The following is a 16680-nucleotide window of genomic DNA, read 5'->3' on the forward strand; positions in this document are numbered from 1 at the left end:
TGCATGTTGACAAGAGGAAACCACGTCTGATTGATATTTGTCAGGACTCCTTCCAAGCAGAAGACCCCCAAGAAAGACGAAGAGATCAACATTGTGGAGTTGCTCAGAGGTCATGACCCAAAAGACTACGAGAAACTCCTGCGTGAACAAGGAATCCATGATTACCGAGCTATCCTGCAGGCCATAGAGTTCCTGAAGAGGGAGAAGGAGATGGAGTCTGGACAAGTGGTATGAGTGAACCCCATCTTGATGGTGGATCGGGATGCATTGCCTTTATTTGAAAGTGTAGTGGTAAAGAACAGTAGGCGGAGAGAAGGAGTATGATGCGCGTTAGCAGGACAAAGGTTGAGAATCGTGTCCGGGCCAGGGACACTACAAATTCCTTATCTGAATGATGTTTCTTCAGGAAGTGGTAGATGAGATGTTGTTTGCCCTAGTAGCTGTGGTAACTGGCGTTCGTTCTGCTGCAGGGTGTTGAGCATGGTGGTCGTGTTGAAGAGGAGGATATGGCCAAACTGATCCAGCAGCTAGAGAGTCGCGTTGGCACTGAGGTAAAGACCAGTTATCTCAGAATACTTAAGAACCAGCTGCTCTTATAGGATCATCAGTGGGTGACTTGCACCAGTCAACCAGAATCTTGTTTCATCCTCAGCCCATCTCTGTGATGGAGGACATCTCCGACCAGACAATCAATGAGAACCAGAGCGCCACCTTTGAATGCCAGATCAAGATCAACTACCCAGAGATCACGTTGACCTGGTACAAAGGTACGCAGAAACTGGACAAGAGCAACAAGTACGACATCGGCAGCACAGGGGACCATCACTATCTGAAGATCACCAACTGCCAGGCCAAAGATCAGGGCAACTACCGTGTGGTGTGTGGTCCTCACATCTCCAACGCCAAACTCACCGTCACAGGTAAGAGTCTGGGTGTTTCAGTGTCTGGTTATCTGAGCTGGACTCTTGTTTGTGCGTCTTTACATTTCCTCATGTCCAATAGGAACCGATTACAAGCCAGGTGAGCAGTACTCCTCAAAGCTAACCCAACTGACTGACCTCTTTGAACCCGCTGCTCCGCCTACAGCCTTTCTTCTTCTGTTTTGTTAATTTCTGTTTTTTTGTTTGTCTTCTGGTTATCTTTTACATTTAATTTTAGTCAGGCATACATCGATATCAGATCAATAATAATCAGCGTTGTGAACTAATACAAGTCTAAAACTGTTACGTCAGACGTTGACTCTGATTGTCTGGTTTTAGCTGACCAAATTCAGTTCACAAAATGCATCCAAAGCATCGAGGTCAATGAACGTCACTCTGCCACCTTCGAGTGCGAGTTGTCCTTCGACAATGCCACCGTCACATGGTACAAAGACTCGTGGGAGCTTAGAGAAAGCCCCAAATATAACTTCAGGACAGAGGGCCGACGGCACTTTATGACAATCCACAACGTCACTGCAGAGGACGAAGGTTTGTTTAACAGAAAGACCTTGTCCTTTTACTCACTCCATATTTGTAACTGCAGAAGGAAAAAAAATGAGAATGCAATTTAAATACTAACAACGTTTTGTAGAACTGCACAGTAAAAGAAGCGCACATTGACAGTCAAGACCTGGAGAAAGCAGAAGAACTAACTTATTAATCTGGTGTACTTAGTTTTGCTGTTAAATAAACAGATATGAAGAGCAGGAGACTTTAGTCCCAAAGATTAATAAAAAGACTAACTTCACTCTGTGGTGAGACCCAGCCTTAACACTGATGTCACATTTGTAGTCATTCTAAACAGAATTATAATGTGTCCATCCGTTAGGCGTTTACTCCGTGATCGCAAGTCTGGAGCCGATGGGAGAAGCTCGAAGCACAGCCGAGCTTTACCTATCCGGCAAAGGTCTGTACATTTTATTTTAGTACCAGTATCTACTTAAACTTATAGGGGGGGGTCTCTCCATTTTATTTTTTACTTGAGTTAGCAGCTTAATAACAGTTTTTTACCTTGTCCTTTCACAGAAATTGGGTTAGGAAAGGTTCCTCAGGGTGAGTATTTTATAAAGTGCAGTGCAACTCAAACTTTTGTTCCCTAAACTGTACGCTGCCTTCACAATGCATCACTTAACAGAGCCAGAGAGCAAGTTAAGATGTCTAAAAGAATACACAACACAGAGTACAAGACAATGCACACATGAAATGCTGCAACTCAACATTTGAGTTCTGATACACAGCCATTATACGATACAACCTGCACACCATTGGCCAGCACAACTAATTCAACCATGTTAAAATAAGTTTTACTTAAAATAAAAAATAGAAATCTTTTTTAGAACACAACAATACATTTCAAGCTTTAGCTGCAGGCTTTAGCTGCAGGCTAAGCCACAAGCACTGACAGGATTTAGGAAGTCAGGCAAGAATACCGAAAACCATAGCTAGAAAATTTAGGATTCAACTCTCATCCTTAGGTAAAATAGCAAAAGCATAAATGACCCATAGTTAAAGGCAAAAGTAGTTTCCGACACCATTTTCTGAGCAGCAATTATCGTGGCTCACTGGAAAAGCAGGAACATTGCAGTTACACATAATGGTCACTAGATGGCAGCAGACGCAAGGCTGATCCAAAGTAAGACTTCAAATGAAAAGATTTTAGACAAGGCAGCTTTCAGACATAAATCTGTAATTCTACTGCTTCATATTAGCACATTTAAGTCTATGTCACAATTTCCTGACACTCAAGGTTCTTCAGTTTACCATTTTGAAAATATTACTTTGATAATTACAGAGTTATGTGTTCTATATTCTAAACTTGTAGTCACAAAATTAAAAATTCAATTTGATGAACATGAAAATTAATTAAATGATTTGGGGTCAAATGTCTAGACATCCCAGATACTCCAGTTCATGTGCCAACGGCAGCGTCGATGGTGCTTTCCAGAGGTGAGTCTGGTTCAAACCTTAAAAACATTCACCGTGACTATGCTCAGCCTCTTTTCCTTACCTTTTCTTTTTCCACCAAAAGATTCCTCAGAGTTTTATCACTTCGAGCAAAGAACTGAAGTTGAAGGTACAACAGTTTTGAGGTTCTAAAATTAACCCTTCATCGATCCATCAACAAAAAAACATTTCCTTTCATCTTCAAACTTAACCATCATAATCATCATCATCCCGTAACCTTCCCCCTTCATAACCGTGTGATCATTTCAAATTTTAAAACATCATAATCTCACCAAATAACTCGAATAAAAGCCCAATAAATTCTGAAGTGTTGTGAAATAATTTCTCACTTTTTCAACAACAAGTTTGTCTGAAATCCAGTGAAACAAGCGGCTGTGCAGTTGAGGATTATGGCTGCAAATGTATATGTAGTCATACCATTTCTGGCCACATGGGGGCGGCATATCACCAGAACGTTCTTGCATTAGCTAAGGGGAAAAGAAAAATATAAAGATGCCTGACGTGAGTTATGATTAGAACAACTGAATAATTAATTTCGTCTCCAGATCTTTGGAGAGTTCATGATTGTCATAATCCTCATCTGCACATACTGAACGTGTCCGTTGAATAAATACCTGATCTCTAACAGCTGATTATCCTTTAAACATTTGCTGTAGAGTTTCAAAGTCTGACAGTTGAAGAGGAGAGGGTTTCGGTTCGGTACTCCTCCGTAACAGGTATCAGAATCATTCACTGTATTAAATAACTCCTTTCATTAGCAGAACAACTGTCTTTTTACTGTCCGTCTGTGTTTTAAACACTCATTTGTGTCGTGTTTTCACCGTCTCTCGCTGTCTTCTTCACATTTGTTTGGTTGTTGACGTCTTCCATCCTCAGTGTCTCTGCCCCCTTAAAGACTTGCGGCAGTCCTTTCATGCCATCGTCGGTTTTTCTCTCTAAGTTCACTTTTCTCTTTCACCAGAAGAGAAAAGAGCTGTTGAAGAGTTTGTGGAGAGGACTCAGGTTGGACTCAGAGAAGGACTCCCTTCAGGTATAACTGCTTTGGAAAGCAGGCACACTGGCTTCTGGCTGTTTCATAAAGCTTGTGGCTGAAACCATAGCCGCCGTGTTCGCTCGTCCACATTGTGTCGTGTTAGACACTTGGCCACCTGCTGATCGTAGAGGCTTCTCTCTTCTGTAGTCGTAGCTGCAGCATACCATCTGTTTTTGTCACAAATCCCATCTTGGTCTCATCTATCTTTGTCTCTACATACATGTTATTAATGTTGTCTGTCCCTCTTTCCATGTCCTACCACTCTTTTGCTCTTATTAACCCTTGCTGGGGCTTCTGCGCAGTAGATAGCAGAAACTAGAGTAGTAATCAGAGCTGCGCTGACATGGTTTTAATGTGAATTTTCTTGATCTTCCAAGTTCCTGAGATTCACAGGAGACCCGAGGAGGAACCCCGTCCACATGAAGGTATCTTCATTTGGTCACGTCTGTAAATGTTTATTATTTTCGTACCTGGTGTCCCATTGTTAGTGTCCGGTCTTTCTTGTTCAGACACATTGGTTGTTTTGATTATTTACTGTGGTCAGAAAACTGAAGTTCATAATAATATCTTAAAGAACCTGATGCAAGGAAGCTACAACCAGAAGTTGCTGTCACTGTCCCACATCGGCCAGAAGTGCATCCCATTCCAGAAGGTACAGTTTATGACAGAGGTTCTTTCTTTCTGTCTTTCTTCTTTGGACAGATTTATTTATTTTACTCTTTTGAACTTTACTCACCTCTGTTTTTCTCTTAATTCTTGATGCCCCAAAAATTGCAATAAGTCACAATAGGAATCCTCTTCAAGTTCAGAAAAATAAAGAACAATAATAATAAATAAACAAGTTATATAAAAACACTGTAAAATAGGCAGATTTTCTTTAAAATTAGGATTTGTCATTTTAACTATTATTATCGGTCCCATATTATGCACATTAAGCTTTAATGCTTAGGAGATTTTTTTATTTATCTTTTCAATGAAAAACAATGAACATTGATTTCCTGTGCAGCTTGGCCCTCTAAGCTGTGACTTGTGGTTGTGGGAAGGTAACCAATAGCAGCAGAGTGAGTGGCGTTGATGGGAGGGAGAGGCCAGACACGGTGCTCACTGCAGCACACAGGATAGAAGATTTAGGTTGCACATCTACCACACTGAGACAGAGTTTGTCAAACTTAAACAACTCTTGGGCCTGCTTGATCAGTATGAATAGAGATTAAAATCGAACAATTATGGGACCTTTTATAATCAGATGTTCTAGATTTTAAATTTTTTGACATTTTTGTCCATACTCAGTGTTTCCTTTCACACACTAAACTGACACTTCACTCCTTTTCTCTTGATCACTTTTCTGCATAAGTGAACATTGTGTTTTGCGTATTCAGTCATCTTATAATGCTTAAAGAGCGTTTTCTTCTTTACATCTGTCTGTCACTGTTCACCTGTCAGTATGTCCGTTTTATGTGTGTGACGAGTTGTCTTTACTTCTTCTAGCCCCTAAACTCTTGATATCTTGTCATCCCCTTGTATGAAGTAACAGTATCTTTCTCTGTTAACTTTGAAGAACCTTCAGTAGACATCAAACCAAAACCTGAAGCAAAGGTACCCCCAAGAAGGGAGAGTCCTGAACCCTATCTACCCCATAAACCCAAGACAATAGCTGAAGAGGAAACAGTTCCTCCAGAGCCCACAAGGCTGCCCCAGAAACCAGCGGTATCTGAGCCCCAAGTGGCCAGAGCAAAGCCTGAACCCGAAGCAGCGAAGGTTGAACCCATCAAGAAAACACCGGTGGCTCCTGCACCAAGAGGTAACATGCTTTGCTAAACTAGTGCTCATCTGGAAAGGCTTTTTTGTTTAGTTTCATGTTGATGTGATCAACATATGTGATTCTTCAAGATATTTGTGGAACTTCTTTGTTGCTAACCTCTTGACGTAGATTTTCCAAAACTAACGTTGTCTTCAGTGGCGACCGTATTTGTGTTTGTCAGTTTTGATGCAGTATTTTTACAAAATCTCTCTATAAACGTAGAGAGTGGCTTCTTAGCTGTAGTGTACTAATAATAAAGCCTAATAAAGGGACTCTTTTAATATTCTCCAAAGTACCAGCTGTGCCCAAACCAGCAGAGGCTGTAGTTCCAGCAGGCGCTCCGAGGATCACTCCTCCAAAGCCTGAAGATATTAAAGGTACTGGAATAACTCTCTTGTAATTAATCTTTAACTCTTTTTACATGTGTTGTGATTGTTGTTCTGTAAAACAAACTACGTTGTATTTTCTGTTGTGTCTGTCAGTTAGTATCTTTGTTTTATGCACTCAACAGAGTGTGCTGAAGTGTTGAAACTGGTGTAGTTACCAGTGGCTTACATAGGTCACTCAAAGCATATTGTGTTTAAATGTTCTTTGAAGCACATGAGCTACCAAAGCCCGAAGAGCCTGTAGTTCGACCAACTGAACATGTGGTTGCTCCACCGATGCCAGAACACCTGCCAGCTCAAGGTACTGATCATTGAGCGTTGATTCTGCAGTTATGAAGCTTTTCGTTCTCTTCTTTTAACCATAAATTCACTCGTTGAGAGTGGTATCTTTGATTATGTGTTAGCACTTGATTAAACAATACGTAATGCTCTCTTAAGTGCAAGATGTAAGCAGACCAGAGGTACCTGTAACTCAGCCATCTGCACCTAAAGTTGTCCCAGAACCAAAGACACCTGAACTTCAACCCAAGTTGGAAGTTGCCCCCATTGAAGGTACTGCAAATGTCATCATAACAGGTGGCTTTCTTATAATGTTCTGCTTTATTTCATTTTCTTTTAAATCTTACTGTCTTCCTTTGAAATCCAGTCATGGTAATATCTTTGAAAGATTCTTTATGAAAATCTTTGAACATGCTAAGCACTCGCTAGAGTGTGACCTGAACTTGTGACCAAAAGATAATTATCTTATGTTAAATGTTCTTCTAAGTTGTCTTAGAGCCAAAGACACCTGAACTTCCAGGGAAGCCGCACCTGCTTCCTAGTAAACATGAGCCAGAAGCTCCAACAATTACCTCTAAAACAGAACCAGGAGAACCAAGGGTGGTGGCAAAACCAAAGAAGGTTCTTGAAGAAACCAAGAGGGTTGCGGAAGTGCCTAAACACATGCCAGCTCCCAAGGAAATACTAGAGGAACCAAAGAAGGTTCCAGAAATGCCAAGGATGGTTCCAGAAGAACCAAAAATGGTTCCAGAAGAACCAAAAATGGTTCCAGAAACACCAAAGAAAGTTCCAGAAACACCAAAGAAAGTTCCAGAAACACCAAAGAAGGTACCAGAAGAACCCAAGAAGACAATGGAAGCACCAAAGAAGGTTCCAAGAGAACCAAAAGAGATTGCAGAAACACCCAGGAAGGTTCCAAAAGAACGACAGAAGGTTGTTGATGCCACAAAAGCACCAACAGCACCACAAGCTTTGGAAAGACCAGAACAAATCCCTCAGGCTAAAATGCCTCAGCAACAAGGTAGATATGACATAATGACAAACGTGGCAAGTTTGGAGATCTTATGAACTAATCTCTCGTCATCTTGATTTCAGTTTGATATGCTAACTCTTCAAAATGTGTTGTCTTGATTTCTGTGTCGTCTTGTACATTGACTTTTATGTGTGTTGTCATAGAAATGATCAAAACAGTAAAACAGATGGCAGAGAAGTTTAAAATGTTTCTCGGGTCTTTTAGAGACCCTTTTGTCAGATAGTTTTAATGTAACTACCGTATTGGCCTGAATATAAGACAGTGTTTTTTGCATTGAAATAAGACTGAAAAAGTGGGCGTCGTCTTACATTCGGGGTCTAGACTTTATACCCATTCACAACACTAGATGGCGCCAGATATCTTTAAAGCGAATGCTGAACTTAACTCCCCAGGCCAAAGCGAACCCCTGTCACGAAGAAGAAAAATAAAAAATAGTATAAGAAAGAAAAGAGAAGAAAATAAGAGAAGAGATAACAGAAAGTGGAGAAACGTAGCAACAATCTGGAGAAGAGGGTGGAAGTTCGGCAGGTAAACCGGCAGCTGAGGAGAAGTTATGATGCAAACTTCAAGATAATGATTTCAATGAGGCAAAATAACATGCTATTTCTCTCGAATATATTGTTATAATCATTTGTTTCAGATGTACGGTCATTATTTTCTGTATAAAAATTGAATTTGGTGTTCAAAAAGTCTTTCTTCAAACTTGAGTCTTGAAAAAGGGGGTCGTCTTATAATCTGGGTCGTCTTATATTCGGGACAATACGGTAGATTTATTTAAAAGTCCTTGACGAGATGAGATTATTCCTTCAGGAAAAGTAGAAGTACGACCAAAGATTCACCCATCAGAGACGTAGCAGTGTCTAAGCGTTATAGTTTAGTTGTGACATCAAGACCACAGCAGAACATATGCCACACTGAAATCTCTTGTGTTTTTGTGTCTTTGTCTTGTACATGTTATAATCTTCTTGGCCACCGTTCCATGGTGGAAATCTTCAATCACGGGTGATATCTTAAAACATAAGTTCTCCTGGAGACTGACCTTAAGGAAAGAGCGTTTTTGGTCCAAGACATGAAAGAGTCTTCTTCAAAGACGACTGTCAAAGAAGATTTCACTCTGAAAGATGAAGAAAAAATGAGTGTGAACCTTTTGGAGTCAACTGCAAGAGAAGTCCAAGTTCCTGGACGGTACAGTGAAGATCACCAAGAACAGTCTGAGTTGTTGCAGGAGGTTGAACCGAAACTCACTGATTTAGAGTCTGAAAGACTGGACAACACTCAAGAAGAGCCAGCGATTGTTCGTCCATCTCTCAAAGACTCTACCCCTCCTCCTTCAACTCCACCTGAAATCACTCCTTTGAAGAAAGAAGTTTATCTTGTCCACACTGAAACCACATCCAAAATAGAGCTTTATGAGAAAGCTCAAGAAAGAAAACTTGATGAAGCGGACTTTTACTCAGCTTATGCAGAGCAGAGAGAAGTCACTGAGACATTTGAGTCAGTTTGTTATCAAGAAAAAGAAGAAGAACCTTTTTCTCCACCTGATGAGTTTGTCAAATCTATAGTCTCTGCAACAAATGAAGAAATAGCACACAAGAAAGTTACTCCTCTGACACAGGAAGGCATCGATGAAATAGAAAATGTTCCATCTGTCGAATCTGCATATAAGCCAAAGAGAAAGACCATCTTACCTCCACCTGAAGAAGACCTGCAGGAAATCCCTACACTTTCTCATCCAGTAGAAACAAAACCTCTTAAGAAAGAATCAACATCACCTGAAGCTAAGCACTCTCCAAGAGACATTGTACCTGCTAGCAAACCAATTCCTGTGACACAGGAAGTGTCTTTAGAAGACCTGCAGAAAACCCCTACACTTTCTCATCCAGTAGAAACAAAACCTCTTAAGAAAGAATCAACATCACCTGAAGCTAAGCCATCTCCAAGAGACATTGTACCTGCTAGCAAACCAATTCCTGTGACACAGGAAGTGTCTTTAGAAGAAGAGTTCAAGCCAACACTGAGTATGGAAGGTGCTTCAGCCACCCTGAAGGAACCTCTTTCAATTAGAAGAGATGAGAAGAAGGCAAAGAAGGGAACAGAGAAAAAACAACAAACTCTTGAAAAAGGTATTCCTGCTCATTTGAGCTACCAAGTCTTATGATCGACGTGAGATCGACCTCTTTTACTAACAAATCTTCCATGTTCTTCAATAACAAGAGAGCATGGTGCATCTTATACTCTATAATCTTATATCAACATGATAATTGGTGTTGTTTGTCCATTGTCCTTGTAACATGTTTTTCCATGTCGGTCTGCAAGGGACCTACTAACATCTTCCAGGTACTAAGTTTTCTTTCACATCTTCTCTTCTAATAGTGTTTTTTCTCTTTCTTTAAGAAAAGTTTGGGACATCTTGTGTCCAAATGATCCTCTTTCATTAGTCTCACTGGTCTGCATAATTGTCTTGGTCGTCATCTTGGCTTTTTTTTTTATTTGCAAAGTATCTCCTCCAGAGGAAAAGAAACCATCTGCACCGGTACCAAAACCTTCCCCTCAGCCAGCTTCTCCTGGAGTGATAGCGGCTCCTCCTACAGGTAATCTATCTGTCTTGGTCATGCGTCCCTCGTCTTTGTTGACTCATCCTGAGTCAGCCATGTTTGTTTTCCTTGTCCATGTGTGTTGAATATATCAGATATCTTGTCTTGGTAATGTCAGTGTTTTGTTGTTGTTGTGGCTCATTGCCAGGACTTGTTGTCCAAGCTTTTTGCATTCTTAGTCGTGACTTGGCCAAATTCTATTCCCAAAGTATCCCCCCCAGAGAAGGAGAAACCTTCTGCACCCATGGAAAAACCTTCACCTCCACTTCCTGCCACTCCTGCACAGAAAGTTGCTCCTCCTGCAGGTAGTTTCTTGACTTGGTGTTGTCTTTTGTTGTAAATGTTTTGTTTTATTCTTATTTATTTTATGTGTGGGTGTTAATTGAAAAAATGCACCTGGTTCTGTTTTTGTCTATTTCTCTTGCTTCTTACTGTCTCTTAAACATCCTAAAGCATCTGCCTTACTCTTGATTGGCCAACTGTTGTCTTGGTCATGAATCTTGGCATCTTGTTTTTGAATTATTTCCTCCAGAGGAGAAGAGGCCATCAGTACCAACACCAAAACCAGCAGCCCCTGCTGCTCCGGCAGCTCCTGCAGCTCCTGCTGCTCCTTCAGCTCCTGCTGCTCCTTCAGCCCCTGCTGCTCCTTCAGCCCCTGCTGCTCCTGCAGTTCCTGCAGCTCCTGCTGCTCCTGCAGCTCCTGCAGCTCCGGCAGCTCCTGCTGCTCCTGTTGCTCCTGTTGCTCCTCCTGCCAAAGTTACTGCTCCTGCAGGTATTTGTCTTTACTTTGTTTTATACTTTTTTGTAAACCTGTATGTCAGTCTGTCTTGTTTCTGGGGTAACAACCAGTCATTCAGCTGGTTCCCCTGTTTCCTGTTTTTCTCCGGCTTTCTATTGACCTCTCTTCAGTGTTTCAGTTCACGTGTCTCTGTCTTTACTGGTTGCACTGTTGTCTTAGTCGTGATCTTTGCATCTTGTTCTTTCCTTTTAATTATTTCCTCCAGAAGACAAGAAACCATCAATGCCAACACCAAAGCCATCAGCTCCTGCAGCTCCTGCTGCTTTGCCAGACAAAGTCACTCCTCCTGCAGGTAGTCTCTTGTTTGTTTTTGTTACTTTTATGTCAGTCTGACTTGTTTCTTGGGTGGTTGGTAAACAACCATGCCCCTGGTTCTGTTGTTTCCTGTTTCACTTGCCGTCTAATGTCTTTTTCTTAAATCTTTCAGTGAATCTGTCTTTCTTCATCGTGCTGTTGTCTCCGTTATGAACTTGGCGTCTTATTTGTCTTTAATTATTTCCTTCAGAGGAGAAGAAACCATCTGTAGCGACACCAAAGCCATCAGCTCCTGCACCAGCTGCAGCCCCTGCTAAAGCTAAAGGTAGTTCTTCAACGCTGCTTGTGGTTAAAGTCTGTCGGCTCTGTTACTGTTTTCTTCCTGTTTTCTGTTGTCTGATGAAACATCATGGTGTTGACATCTTTATTTTGTCATGTGTTTAAATGTGTTGTCTCTTCCATGCTTTTTTTTTGTCATGTCGGTCTTCACTTTTGGTATCTTGTGCTTTAAAGTGTCTCCTCCAGGAGAAGAGAAACCATCTCCACCATCTACCAAACCACCAGCAGAAAAACCTGTGCTTGCTGCAGGTAGTTTCTTCTGTTTGTCATAAATTATATCTGTTCTTTGATATGTGTGTGTTTTAATTTTCTGTTGGTCCATAGTAGCAGGAACGTCCTTAATATCGTCTGTTTGGTACAACTGTCTGTCAGTCATTGCTTGTTGACTAGATCTTTGCCAGTGATTTAATGCAGTTGGCGTTCTTGTAGCTCAAGTTACCCCAGAGGAGAAGAAACCAACTGCACCTTCCCCTGTATCAAAGACAATCACTCCACCTGCAGGTAACGTCCGTTTCATTTATGTCGTTTGTCTTCTGTTTGGAAATATGCATAATATTACAGCTTTAATCTTTGACAAAGTCATTGCGGCTTTGATTTAAGTGTCTTCTAAATCTATTTGTCTGATATTTGTGTATGCTGTCGTTGGTTTTCCATTCTCTAAACCAATTTGTCTCTTTTGTTGCATACATTTGTTGTACTAATAAATGCCTGAGGACTTAAAGAAAGTTATTAATTTCTATTCTGTGTAAATTATCCCGTAAATGCTACACTTTGTTGTCTCAAACACTTTAACTGCAGCTTCTGTCCATCAAGGTTTTTATCGTGTATACTTAAACTGATCTTATTCAAATTCTTGCAGACAAGGAACCCATTTCAGCTCCTGGACCAAGCAAAGGTATAGCAAATACTTGATTCTTAAAAAAAACAAACTATCCAACTAAAATCGGTATAGGAATTTACACATAGCCCTCAGAGAAGAATTTTGTCTTTGTCTTGGTGTGCTGTTTGACTTTTGTGTTTTATGTCCAATCCATATGTGTTTCTTCCAATATATGTCTGTATTTGATGTTTTAAAGATGTCCTTACTCCCTCAACCACAGTGCCACCTCTTAAACAAAAGGGTAAGATTCCCATTCAGGAATCAACAACACCAGAGTCCCCTAAGCTAAAGGGTAAGTTCACCAGAACGCCCAGAGAGAAAGAGCCAGAACCAGAGGTTGTGAGGCTGAAGAAGGTTCCAGTGAAACCTCCAAAGCCAGAGATAGAAGTTGTAACTCATCAAGCAGAGGTGAAGAGGCACTATGATTCAGAGCTAACAGTTCATCGACTTCATGATCGAGAAGATCGAGAGATAACGACGCTTGGCAGGACGAGTCGAGTCTTCGAGGCAGAGGAGGAAGCCATTCAATTTGGCCACCTTGATGAGGCTGAAACAGTTCAAATCACACAAAGAAAAGAGATGGAAGGGTGGACAAGAGCCCCAAAACCACAGAAAGAAGAAGAGACTGCAGTTCCAGTTGTAGACAAGAAGAAAATAACTAAACTACCAGTTGCAGATGAGCAAAAAGAATCTGTCAAACTAAAACCATTTGAAAAATCCGGAAAAACAGAACAAGAACAAGAAAAGATCAACCTGAAACCAGTGCCAGCAAAACCAAAAGACCAGGAGAAAGAAGTTGTAACTCATAAAGTCGAAGTGACAAAGCACTATGCTGAGGAACTGACTGTTCAGAGGCTTCATGAGAGAGAAGACAAAGAGGTGATAAAGGTTGAGAGAACTGAGAGAATCTTCACTGCAGCTGAAGAAGTATCTGAACTCGGACACGTGGAGGAACCTGAACAGCAGGAGCCAGAAGAAGACAAATCAAAATGGATAAGAACCCCAAAGGGCAAGAAAGATGAAGAACCCGAGACAGATTTAACAAAAAAGAAAATAAAGAAATTGCCTAAAAAAGACGAAGAGCAAGAAGTAGTGACATTGAAACCTTTTGAAAAACCCCAAAAACAAGAAGCAGGTGAACCGCCAAAAGCTAAGAAAGAAGATCAAGCAAAGACAGATACTGAGCGTACTCCTTTCAAAAGGGGCGATGCGTTGCAGAGAGATCAACCCACTGCTGCAATAAAAGACAGAAAAGACTCAGGGGCTCCCACAACCAGTCCAGATGCAGCTCCAGATGTCAGCAGAACCCAGGAGGAACCACCACAACAGAAAAAGGATGATCTAGTACCTAAGGGTGAAGACCATGTTGAGACGAAGCCTGTCTCCAAACCCCCAAAAGTATCAGCGGGAGAGAAAAAGACTGTGGCAGAAAAGCAAAAAGAACCCATCAAACGAAAACCATCTGAAAAATCTGGGAAACCAGAACAAGAACAACAAAAGATCAATCTGAAACCAGTGCCAGCAAAGCCAAAAGACCAGGAGAAGGAAGTTGTAACTCATAAAGTTGAAGTGACAAAGCACTATGCTGAGGAACTGACTGTTCAGAGGCTTCATGAGAGAGAAGACAAAGAGGTGATAAAGGTTGAGAGAACTGAGAGAATCTTCACTGCAGCTGAAGAAGTATCTGAACTCGGACACGTGGAGGAACCTGAACAGCAGGAGCCAGAAGAAGACAAATCAAAATGGATAAGAACCCCAAAGGGCAAGAAAGATGAAGAACCTGACACAGATTTAACAACAAAGAAAATAAAGAAATTGCCAAAGAAAGATGATGAGCAAGAAGTAGTGACGTTGAAACCTTTTGAAAAACCTCAAAAACAAGAAGCAGGTGAACCGCCAAAAGCTAAGAAAGAAGATCAAGCAAAGACAGATACTGAGCGTACTCCTTTCAAAAGGGGCGATGCGTTGCAGAGAGATCAACCCACTGCTGCAATAAAAGACAGAAAAGACTCAGGGGCTCCCACAACCAGTCCAGATGCAGCTCCAGGTGTCAGCAGAACCCAGGAGGAACCACCACAACAGAAAAAGGATGATCTAGTACCTAAGGATGAAAAGCCTACAGTGCCTGATGAACCTAAAGGAGAGCGTAAGAATATTCCCAAACCAGATAAAAAGGAAGACCATGTTGAGTTGAAGCCTGTCCACAAAGCGCCAAAAGTATCAAACGAAGAGAAAAAGAAGCCCGTGGACACTAAAGTGCCAAGTCAATCTCCAAAAGACGAAATCAGACCAAGAGACTTGAAGGAGCAACAGCCTAAAAAAGTTGAAAAAACTGTAACTCCTAAAAGAGAAGAAGAGAAACTTCAGGGTGAAGAGAAGCCAGCTATTCCAGCCAAAACACCAAGTCCTCCTGAACAAAAAGAGAAGATCTCACCAAAAGGGGTGGAGAAAGAGCTTCCACAAAAAACAACAGATGCCCTGAAGAAAGGTGCTGAGCTTAAAAAGTCTCTTTCACCCAAAACCAGTAAGAAGGAGAAGCTAGAAGAGGAAAGGCCCATGTCGCCTCTTGAGCAGTTGAAGAAGGTTCAGCTTAAAAAGACTCCGTCTCCAAAGACGGACAAGCCAAAGGAACCACTTCCCATTGAGAAGAAGCCAAGTGCTGAAAAACTCAAAGGGATTCCCAAAGCTCTCTCACCCAGAGACTCCTTTGAAGCCGTTACGCTCAAAAAGGTTCCTAGGAAACCTTCGGTAAAGGAGCCGTCAGAGCCAGAGAAACCCGTTAAGGGGCGGATCCCCCTGCAGAAGGAGATATCTCCTCAAGCTGTGCAGATGACGAGAGTGACCACTCAGCCGGAGGAAGAAGTGTTTGAACAGGAAGTTGAAGAAAATGAAGACGACGAAGAAGTGGAGGCCTGGGGCTGGGATCTGGTTCCCACCGAGGACTGGGAAGGTGAACTGGAGGAAGGGGCGATGGAGACTCCTGGCTGGCCCGGTGCCAGACGAGGTGAGCTGGAGGCCAGGGAACTCTCCCAGCGGATGATTGTGGAGTCATCCCATCTCAGAAGGCTCATCTAATCCTCACCACATCCATCTTTAATCATTTGCTCATTGTAAGGTCATGCATTTGGCCTTCTATCCATCCATCCATCTGCCCATCAGTCCATCCATCCATTCATCCATCCTCCCATCCGTCTATCAGTCAATCCATCTGCCCATCCGTCCATCAGTCCATCCACCCATCCATCTGCCCATCTGTCCATCAGTCCATCCATGTTATGTTATGTTATGTTATGAATCTTTTTTTTTTTTTTTTTATTGATCTTTTTATAAGAAACAACATACACTTAAAACATGGAAACGTGTAGTCAAACAGACGCATTATACATTGTCTCCTTTTTTTTTTTTTTTTAAACACACAAAACCTAACTAAGGAACAGAGTCTCTGTAGCGTTAAATAATAAATAAACAGATGAGCAAGAAATGAAACTGGAAATAAATAAAACATAAAAAAAACAAATTAAGGAGATGAAAAGAAAATTAAGGGAGGGGGGGGTCAGTCGGTGGGTAGAGTATGTTATGAATCTTTATTTCGGCTTGTACAGAACAAGATGAAAAGGAAGAAAAAAAACAACATTTCTTTTGCCGAAAAGGTGTAGGCTGAAGCCGTAGCTTATAGTGCCTACCCTTTTTTCTTTTGATCAGCAAAAATATGAGACATTAGCTTTTACTCAGTGAAAACAAACAATACATAAAGAAGAAAAAAAAATAAGTAAGACAAAATATAAAATTGACATTTCACATCCTAGAATGTTTTAGATAGTATACTTTGTAATTATAGTGTTTTATATTTATTTACAATATTTTCTTTAAACAATTTCTTAAACTTGACGATAGAGCGACACATTTTTAGGTTGTTATTACAACTATTCCAAATTTCTCTTGCCTTAACTGATGTACATCTATTTTTAATATTAGTTCTTGCTGTCGTCATCTCAAACATGAGTTTCCCCCTCAGGTCATAGCGGGTTTCTTTTATACATCCATCCATTCATCCATCCTCCCATCCGTCTATCAGTCAATCCATCCATCCATCTGCCAATCCGTCCATCAGTCCATCCATCCATCATTCTTGAAATGCATTTTAAGTCATTTCATCATCATCTTCACCCATGTTCACCTCATTTGAGTTTGTTTTCTGCGTGAAAACGTCCCATGTGATCGTCTTGTTCCATTGTGTTTCCATTTCATCTTCATCGTCATGTGAACATGTGTGTGACGTGTTATTCTGTGTTCTCGTGTGATTTAGACAAAAGTGTGTCTTTAGTTTAACGTATTG

The 16680-nt window shown here is 41.1% G+C and overlaps 1 protein-coding gene across 1 annotated transcript in view; it reads left to right on the forward strand.

Moving 5' to 3' along the window:
- Window positions 1–16680, forward strand: part of ttn.1 (titin, tandem duplicate 1) — a 217208-nt gene that overhangs the window by 69049 nt on the left and 131479 nt on the right. Inside the window, exons 72-85 of the mRNA XM_061722950.1 lie at window positions 45–228; window positions 471–551; window positions 653–920; window positions 1260–1469; window positions 1810–1887; window positions 2007–2033; window positions 2871–2927; window positions 3010–3054; window positions 3602–3661; window positions 3907–3975; window positions 4356–4403; window positions 4553–4630; window positions 11894–11965; window positions 12324–12359. Of these exons, the coding sequence (XP_061578934.1) occupies window positions 45–228; window positions 471–551; window positions 653–920; window positions 1260–1469; window positions 1810–1887; window positions 2007–2033; window positions 2871–2927; window positions 3010–3054; window positions 3602–3661; window positions 3907–3975; window positions 4356–4403; window positions 4553–4630; window positions 11894–11965; window positions 12324–12359 (1313 nt within the window). The remainder of the gene's footprint in view (window positions 1–44; window positions 229–470; window positions 552–652; window positions 921–1259; window positions 1470–1809; window positions 1888–2006; window positions 2034–2870; window positions 2928–3009; window positions 3055–3601; window positions 3662–3906; window positions 3976–4355; window positions 4404–4552; window positions 4631–11893; window positions 11966–12323; window positions 12360–16680) is intronic.

The sequence above is a fragment of the Cololabis saira genome, chromosome 6 (genome assembly GCF_033807715.1).
Source record: "Cololabis saira isolate AMF1-May2022 chromosome 6, fColSai1.1, whole genome shotgun sequence".
NCBI lineage: Eukaryota > Metazoa > Chordata > Actinopteri > Beloniformes > Belonidae > Cololabis > Cololabis saira.